We start from the raw sequence: 9,577 nt of genomic DNA on the forward strand, positions 1-9,577 counted from the left end.
AATTTCCCGTTTTGAATGAACAGCATATTAAAATTTATGAATGCGTCTGTGGGGTCGACCGCTGGATGTAATGGACTTGAGTCGAGGACGGGTTGGTGTGTAGACACCGCAACACTGGACAAACTGAGTTTGGAAATGTTGCAATGGATTACTGATGATAATTTTGAGTTTTTGATTTGATTAATTTATTGATTAATCAGCAATTGATTAATTTAAAAAAAAAAACAGCTCAATTTGGAGGCAATAATTTGTTTACTTTATTAGGAACTTGGAAGTACCAAGAGAGAGAGTTGACAGAATTTGCAGATAATGAGTTTCTGAAATAATACAATTCCAGTCCTTAAGTGATTAACTGAAAATCTCTCAGTAGAAGCGTTGATGGTATTCACCGACATGCTTAATTTCATCCGAGTCACGTTATGGTGGACTTAACAAATTAATCATTAAACTAGTTCTCAAAAACTTGAGAATGATTAAATTAAATGCTTCAAACTCGTTCTCAAAACAACCAAATAAAAAGACGTATATAAACTCGATCATCGACGATGCAGGAAATGTCTCACAGAGAGTAAAATATGTTTCTTATTGTCCCTTAAGAATGCTTATCAGGCATAGTCATGCTAGAACTTTTTGCTAGAGGAGTATCGCCAATTTGGGCACTCAAGATTCTCCCGGTGCTGCTGTCCCTAGAGTCACCTCAGTCGCCTCACTGCCCACTGGGTGTGGGTTCGATTCCCAGGCAGGACAAGATGGTTCTTACACCTTGTTCTTCTCCCCTTCCCCCACCCCCCTCCCCCGTCTTGCCCATCCACTTGTATTCGACGGTAGAGCGACGGTCTCGCTTAATGCAGGTCGACGTTCAATCCCCAACCGTTCACCACAAGTGGTTGGGCACCATTCCTTCCCCTCGTCTCTTCCTAATTCCTTATCCTGATCCCTTTCTAGCGCTATATCGTCGTAATGGCTTCGTTTTTCTCCTGTTAGTTTCCCGATGCTTTCATAGAGCCCAATAGGCTCAGTCGCACATCGCCAGGTGAGTGCTACGGGCTCACCATAGCCCGTGCTGCTTGCAACTTGCTGTTTCCTAATAGCTGAATCTAAAACAACAACAACAACAACATAGGCTCAGGAACCTGTACACCAGTTAATCTACTGGTGTACAGTTGAGAGAGCTGGACCAAAGAACCTTAAACTCAACCCACGCAAGCACAACTAGGTGAGTACAACTAAGTGAGTACATGTTTTGATTTTCACTTTAAGTTTATTTTATTATTATTTATTTATTTATTTATTTATTTATTTATTTATTTATCTCCAACGTCGACTTGTTATTGGTGTTATAGATTCAGCTACTCGGAACAAGTTGCAAGTAGCATGGGCTATGGTGAGCCCGTAGTGGACTTACCTGACACAGGAGCGGTGCCAACGTCGACAACTGTGTGGTGTGTTCCATTTTCACAGCGAGAGGGAGAGAACTGCGGGAAGAGGAAGGGGGGGGGGGTGGGAACTATCAGAAGAGAGCGCTAAGCCATTACGACTAAATAGCACTGGGAAGGGGTCAGGACCAGGATTTGGGATGGGACGAGGGAAAGGAATGGTGCCTAACCACTTGTGGACGGTCGGGGATTGAACACTGACCTGCATGAAGCGAGACCGTTGTTCTACCGTCCAGCCCAAGTGGTGGCGGGAGTGAGCAATCTCTCAGGGACTGGAGTTGGGCTGACGGAGGGTATTTCAGGCCTCACTTTCCAAGAAAGGACAACTTCTCTGTTGCAATTTTGCCGCTGAATATTTTGGGATATAGTTCTTTGAAAGCAGTTTCCCAAATAACCATTCTTTATGGAAAGGATCTTTATCCTTTATCTCTCACAGCCTGTGTTTGCTGTGCGAGATAAACCCCTGGAGGAAGAGCGCCTTAGAATAGACACTTTGAAATAACCCTTTCGCTGGTGGTGGTAATATTCTTCTCTCTCTCTGGAGGAGATTCGTATAATATTTCCCTGAGGACAGACTCCCTGGGGGAGAGGGGTGGATTTCTAAGGGGATTCTCTTAGTAGTGGGCATCCTGCCGTCTCGGGGTCCCACGGGAGACATCTCCCGTCACGCAGGGTGCAGTTGCACCTCCACAGATCTCCAGTATCAGCTCTTGATACTGGTAATGGCTCAAAAGGGCCACCACTTACGGGCTATTCATGCCCGTGCCACCTTTTGGGTGGCTTAATCTTCATCAATCAATCTGCCGTCTCGGAAGACTATACAGTTATGCTCTACACACACAGAGATAACACTAACGTGATGCATCAAATGAACAAATCCACAAGGGCCGTGACGAGGATTCGAACCTGCGTCCGGGAGCATCCCGGACGTAGGGATGCTCCCGGACGCAGATTCGAATCCTCGTCACGGCCCTTGTGGATTTGTTCAGTTATGCTCTAGTTGTCGAGGCTGGAGTGACCTCTCCAGGGCACAAAGTATAGAGTACTCTACATATACTCACACCCCAAGTATTCTTGGCTCGTGGTACACTTCCCGCTACACATACAAACGACATTTGCCAAAATATTTTCTTCGGCGAAATGTTCAACCACTTGAAATATTGAACGAGCCTCGGGTGTTTACTGGCAGTTATTTGGGGCGAAAATATATCTATATTTCGTGACATTTTCGCTGACATTTAGGTGAGGGTGGCAGCCAATAGTCAGACTTCACTCACTCAGTTGAGGCGTCAAGTTATAATGCTGTTTCAGTGGTCTTAATGACGCCACCACTTACACCAGGGGCTCATCATTGTTAAGTTACGTCACTCTTAGTAATTAACAACAATATTGTATATGAAATTTTAAATCCTTAAGCAATTTTATTCCATTTTAACTTGAAGTCTGGGCGTGACGGCAACTCCTGTTTGGGTGACCTGCTTATAGTGACCTGCTCACAGTGACCCCGCTCACAGTGACCCGCTCACAGAGACCCACTCACAGAGACCCGTTCACAGAGACCCGCTCACAGAGACCCGCTCACAGTGCAGCCCGTCCTCCAAATAAAGATCCAAAAGTGATTCCATGCACCCGCCAAACCCCCTGTTTATGAATGAAAAACGGTTTACACACGACTCACAACTGCTGACGTTCGAACATATCCGGAACAAGTGCTTCACTGACGAATTTTGTTCGAATCACAACGCTATAAATGCTTCACCCACGTACTACAAATACAAATAATCGCCAACAGAACCTAAACACCTAACCTAACCTATCCTATGCCTATATATACACAATATGCTAATATATTATAATATTAATTTATACTTGAGAAAATTCCCGTTTTGAATTAACAGCATGTTAAAATTTATGAATGCGTCTGTGGGGTCGACCGCTGGATGTAATGGACTTGAGTCGAGGACGGGTTGCACAGTGACCCGCTCACAGAGACCCGCTCACAGTGACCCGCTCACAGTGACCCGCTCACAGAGACCCGCTTACAGAGACCCGCTCACAGAGACCCGCTCACAGTGACCCGCTCACAGTGACCCGCTCACAGAGACCCGCTCACAGTGACCCGCTCACAGAGACCCGCTCACAGTGACCCGCTTACAGAGACCCGCTCACAGTGACCCGCTCACAGAGACCCGCTCACAGTGACCCGCTCACAGTGACCCGCTCACAGAGACCCGCTCACAGTGACCCGCTCACAGAGACCCGCTCACAGTGACCCGCTTACAGAGACCCGCTCACAGTGACCCGCTCACAGAGACCCGCTCACAGAGACCCGCTCACAGAGACCCGCTCACAGTGACCCGCTCACAGTGACCCGCTCACAGAGACCCGCTCACAGTGACCCGCTCACAGTGACCCGCTCACAGTGACCCCGCTCACAGTGACCCGCTCACAGTGACCCGCTCACAGTGACCCGCTTCACAGTGACCCGCTCACAGAGACCCGCTCACAGTGACCCGCTTACAGAGACCCGCTCACAGTGACCCGCTCACAGTGACCCGCTCACAGTGACCCGCTCACAGAGACCCGCTCACAGTGACCCGCTCACAGTGACCCGCTCACAGTGACCCCACTCACAGTGACCCGCTCACAGTGACCCGCTCACAGAGACCACGTCCCTCCCAAGCCTCCAACTGTGACTTCAACATCCAGATGCTCTCCAACATAATGGTAGTGTGTCTATTATCAATGAGGCCTGGTCGACGACCGGGCCGCGGGGTCGCTGAGCCGCGAAATCATCTCAAGGTAACCTCAAGGTAAGACATCATTCCATGTACAGTCAGGCTGAGGATAGCTTAGGGTAGGTGTTTCGCTTTATTGTTTCAGTAAGTTATTTTAGCAGTGAGTTGGTAAGGTCTTTAGAGAAGTGTGAACCCAACAGTGGAAAAAAAGTCAGAAAATAATTACTTGTGCGACATGTGTAAGGTTAGTTCATAATACATTTTTTGTTCATTTGTTCCGCGTGCACATAACCCTCACAGAGCAGAGGGTGGCACCCGAGGGCCAGGATAGAGCACCTAACAGTGCCAACATAATAAACAAACAATTGGTAAACGGCACTACAGCTGGAGTAAAGAGGCACCCCAAGCAGCGACACAGTCACGCCAGGAACAAAACAACACTTAAGGATACCACTCATTCACTGAGAACGACAGAGAAGTACGTGAGAAACTTAACAACATATTTCACGTCTTCTTCAATGTCTTCGATTTCACGGTCTTCTCAATGCAGCAAAGCAAAGTTCCTAAGATGAGATGAGCAGAGATAAACCAAGAAGATCTAAACGCCTGTCCGATGTCCATTGATATAGTTAGAATACCCCTGTGGGAGGTACATCAGATGGTGGGCGGGTGAAGGGCCAAGAGATATCACCCTAGATACTAAAAGAATGCGCTCAACAACTGCCACAGAGTTGAAAAACCGACAAAGTAGTGCCCAATATACAGAAAGGGGAAACGGAATGGAGGCAATGATCCCCCCATGTCAGTATCCATTGCACATCTTGCAAGATGATGGATAAGACAAGACGATTGAGGACAGTTGAACATCTAGAGGAAAAAGGTCTCTAAATCACAGCACGAGCGTGGCCTCAGAGATGACAAGCCTTCCTTTACAAACTACACAGAGTTCTGTGACCTTGAGATCACACGAGACAGATAAATGTGAACTGACAGAAAGCCTTCAACACAGTACCAGGGAAAAACTCGTGCAGAAAATAAGCAACACAGAAGAGTGAGAAGGAAGGTGGATGAGTGCATCAAGGAGCACCTCAGCAACACAAGACGGTCACAGCGAGAGAATTAAGAGCCCTCAGAGTGGTGGCATCTTACCAGTGGCGACACTCCAACCCGGCCTCTTAAAAATAACGTCACTTTTCGCTGGTATACGCACTATGGCCAAATTTGGACGTAATTTGAAATGAAATCGACTCACAAAAGTGACGTTCTGTTCCGTTTTCTATTTGAGTCGTCCGGCGTACGCGCAGAGGGTATAAGAGGACACTTTAAATTAACGTTTTTCATAACGTTTTGAAACTTTATGAGAATTTCCTGCCCACCTAACCTATCAGAGGACCCTTAACTTACTGTTGTTGAAAAAAAAATCCCAAATTTATATTATTTTTTTTTCATTTTCAAATTACGTCCAAATTCGGCCATACGGGAAAACGGCCAAAAGCGACGTTCTTTTTAAGAGGACAGGGTGCAACGACACTCAAGGCTAAGTACTTTAGCCAATCCAATTCCTAATCAATGTGAACGACTTACACACAAATAATTAAATTTCCTTGTTTAATTAATGTTCGTTGGTGATGAACACTGCAAGAAACTGAGAAAAAGTTCAGCAAGTGGCTACCTGAGTTTTACTTAAGTAAGAGCAAAGTAATAATAGTGAGTGGTGGGGACAGGAAGCCGGACGCAGGGTATCACATGAGAGAGGAAACACTCCTGGAACCAGGGGAGATAAAACATCTTGGGATGGTGGTAATATTACACCAGACCTCTCACCAGGAGCCCCGCACCAGGAGAATGTCTTCACTTGGGAAGCTCGACTAATATAAGAAGAGCCTTTAGTCATCTCAACAACACAGAGAGCAGGGCTCTGCTCTAGTGTGTCCACCACGGGCTCACCATAGCCCATGCTACTTGCCCCGCTCCTGTGCCAGGTAAGTTACGGGCTCACCATAGCCCATGCTACTTGCCCCGCTCCTGTGCCAGGTAAGTTACGGGCTCACCATAGCCCGTGCTACTTGGAACTTGTTCCGAGTAGCTGAATCTATAACAACAACATGTCAACAAAGAGTCCTTCAGGGCTTTGTATACCATTAATGTGGGGACAATTATGGATCGTGCGGGTCTTTGCCTCGTTAAACATGAGACGAGTTGTGGGGTACGAGTTACGAAGAGAAACTTAAGAAATAAGATGATAGAAGGAAGACATGATCACTACATAGAAAATACTCAGGGGGGAATAAACAGGACAGACGGGGAAAAAATATTTAGTATGCGTCAATACAACAAGGTAAGTACAACTAACTGAGAAATTACACGCGCCAAATTTTGCTGGAGCAGCAACCGCTTGGGCAACAGGTGAGTCAATCACACACAACCATCCGAGCTGTGATTTTTTACCCGCACATTCCAGCATTTCTGGAGCACGTGTATGTTGTGTTGCTGCCACGTGCTCCCCGCCCACCTGCCTGGCACGTCCTCCCCGCCCACCTGCCTGGCACGTGCTCCCCGCCCACCTGCCTGGCACGTGCTCCCCGCCCACCTGCCCGGCACGTGCTCCCCGCCCATCTGCCTGGCACGTGCTCCCCGCCCACCTGCCTGGCACGTGCTCCCCGCCCACCTGCCCGGCACGTGCTCCCCGCCCACCTGCCTGGCACGTGCTCCCCGCCCACCTGCCCGGCACGTGCTCCCCGCCCACCTGCCCGGCACGTGCTCCCCGCCCACCTGCCCGGCACGTGCTCCCCGCCCACCTGCCCGGCACGTGCTCCCCGCCCACCTGCCCGGCACGTGCTCCCCGCCCACCTGCCCGGCACGTGCTCCCCGCCCACCTGCCCGGCACGTGCTCCCCGCCCACCTGCCCGGCACGTGCTCCCCGCCCACCTGCCCGGCACGTGCTCCCCGCCCACCTGCCCGGCACGTGCTCCCCGCCCACCTGCCCGGCACGTGCTCCCCGCCCACCTGCCCGGCACGTGCTCCCCGCCCACCTGCCCGGCACGTGCTCCCCGCCCACCTGCCCGGCACGTGCTCCCCGCCCACCTGCCCGGCACGTGCTCCCCGCCCACCTGCCCGGCACGTGCTCCCCGCCCACCTGCCCGGCACGTGCTCCCCGCCCACCTGCCCGGCACGTGCTCCCCGCCCACCTGCCCGGCACGTGCTCCCCGCCCACCTGCCCGGCACGTGCTCCCCGCCCACCTGCCCGGCACGTGCTCCCCGCCCACCTGCCCGGCACGTGCTCCCCGCCCACCTGCCCGGCACGTGCTCCCCGCCCACCTGCCCGGCACGTGCTCCCCGCCCACCTGCCCGGCACGTGCTCCCCGCCCACCTGCCCGGCACGTGCTCCCCGCCCACCTGCCCGGCACGTGCTCCCCGCCCACCTGCCCGGCACGTGCTCCCCGCCCACCTGCCCGGCACGTGCTCCCCGCCCACCTGCCCGGCACGTGCTCCCCGCCCACCTGCCCGGCACGTGCTCCCCGCCCACCTGCCCGGCACGTGCTCCCCGCCCACCTGCCCGGCACGTGCTCCCCGCCCACCTGCCCGGCACGTGCTCCCCGCCCACCTGGCCGGCACGTGCTCCCCGCCCACCTGCCCGGCACGTGCTCCCCCCACCTGCCCGGCACGTGCTCCCCGCCCACCTGCCCGGCACGTGCTCCCCGCCCACCTGGCCGGCACGTGCTCCCCGCCCACCTGCCCGGCACGTGCTCCCCCCACCTGCCCGGCACGTGCTCCCCGCCCACCTGCCCGGCACGTGCTCCCCGCCCACCTGGCCGGCACGTGCTCCCCGCCCACCTGCCCGGCACGTGCTCCCCGCCCACCTGCCCGGCACGTGCTCCCCGTACCTGGCGCCCTCGAACATAAAGCACGTGAGGCACGTGTAGCGCTTACAGCGCCGCCTGCGAGGCACGGCGACTCAGGCAACTCTCTCCCTCTATGCTGCGGGAGGCATCACGGAGAGGCGTCCTACTCTCCTGCACCTTGTTCTTAGTGATGACGGAGCCGCCTTCTCCGTCATCACTAAGAATGACGAGATAAGAATGTCTAACATCACTAAGAATGACGAGATAAGAATGTCTAACATCACTAAGAATGACGAGATAAGAATGTCTAACATCACTAAGAATGACGAGATAAGAATGTCTAACATCACTAAGAATGACGAGATAAGAATGTCTAACATCACTAAGAATGACGAGATAAGAATGTCTAACATCACTAAGAATGACGAGATAAGAATGTCTAACATCACTAAGAATGACGAGATAAGAATGTCTAACATCACTAAGAATGACGAGATAAGAATGTCTAACATCACTAAGAATGACGAGATAAGAATGTCTAACATCACTAAGAATGACGAGATAAGAATGTCTAACATAACTAAGAATGACGAGATAAGAATGTCTAACATCACTAAGAATGACGAGATAAGAATGTCTAACATCACTAAGAATGACGAGATAAGAATGTCTAACATCACTAAGAATGACGAGATAAGAATGTCTAACATCACTAAGAATGACGAGATAAGAATGTCTAACATCACTAAGAATGACGAGATAAGAATGTCTAACATCACTAAGAATGACGAGATAAGAATGTCTAACATCACTAAGAATGACGAGATAAGAATGTCTAACATCACTAAGAATGACGAGATAAGAATGTCTAACATCACTAAGAATGACGAGATAAGAATGTTTAACATCACTAAGAATGACGAGATAAGAATGTCTAACATCACTAAGAATGACGAGATAAGAATGTCTAACATCACTAAGAATGACGAGATAAGAATGTCTAACATCACTAAGAATGACGAGATAAGAATGTCTAACATCACTAAGAATGACGAGATAAGAATGTCTAACATCACTAAGAATGACGAGATAAGAATGTCTAACATCACTAAGAATGACGAGATAAGAATGTCTAACATCACTAAGAATGACGAGATAAGAATGTCTAACATCACTAAGAATGACGAGATAAGAATGTCTAACATCACTAAGAATGACGAGATAAGAATGTCTAACATCACTAAGAATGACGAGATAAGAATGTCTAACATCACTAAGAATGACGAGATAAGAATGTCTAACATCACTAAGAATGACGAGATAAGAATGTCTAACATCACTAAGAATGACGAGATAAGAATGTCTAACATCACTAAGAATGACGAGATAAGAATGTCTAACATCACTAAGAATGACGAGATAAGAATGTCTAACATCACTAAGATTGTCTCTCATATTGATAAGTCAGGGTATGGGGGCATGGTTGTGGTGAGGGTATGGGGCAGGGTATGGGAGCCGGTCGGCCGAGCGGACAGCACGCGGGGCTTGTGATCCTGTGATC

The 9,577-nt window shown here is 50.2% G+C and overlaps 2 protein-coding genes across 2 annotated transcripts; both read left to right on the plus strand.

Annotated features, from left to right (window-relative positions):
* The first annotated feature begins 6,653 nt into the window (after positions 1–6,653).
* On the plus strand, positions 6,654–8,204 carry LOC138351453 (uncharacterized). Its single transcript, XM_069303281.1, has one exon. It carries the CDS (start codon positions 6,654–6,656, stop codon positions 8,202–8,204), a length of 1,551 nt encoding a protein of 516 aa, XP_069159382.1.
* Positions 8,205–8,253: 49 nt separating this feature from the next.
* LOC138351460 (putative uncharacterized protein DDB_G0289263) lies at positions 8,254–9,567 on the plus strand. The gene has a single exon (XM_069303290.1). The coding sequence runs from the start codon at positions 8,254–8,256 to the stop codon at positions 9,565–9,567; it is 1,314 nt and encodes a 437-aa protein (XP_069159391.1).
* The last annotated feature ends 10 nt before the right edge of the window (positions 9,568–9,577 follow it).

This window comes from Procambarus clarkii, chromosome 5 (assembly GCF_040958095.1).
Source record: "Procambarus clarkii isolate CNS0578487 chromosome 5, FALCON_Pclarkii_2.0, whole genome shotgun sequence".
In the NCBI taxonomy this organism is placed as follows: domain Eukaryota; kingdom Metazoa; phylum Arthropoda; class Malacostraca; order Decapoda; family Cambaridae; genus Procambarus; species Procambarus clarkii.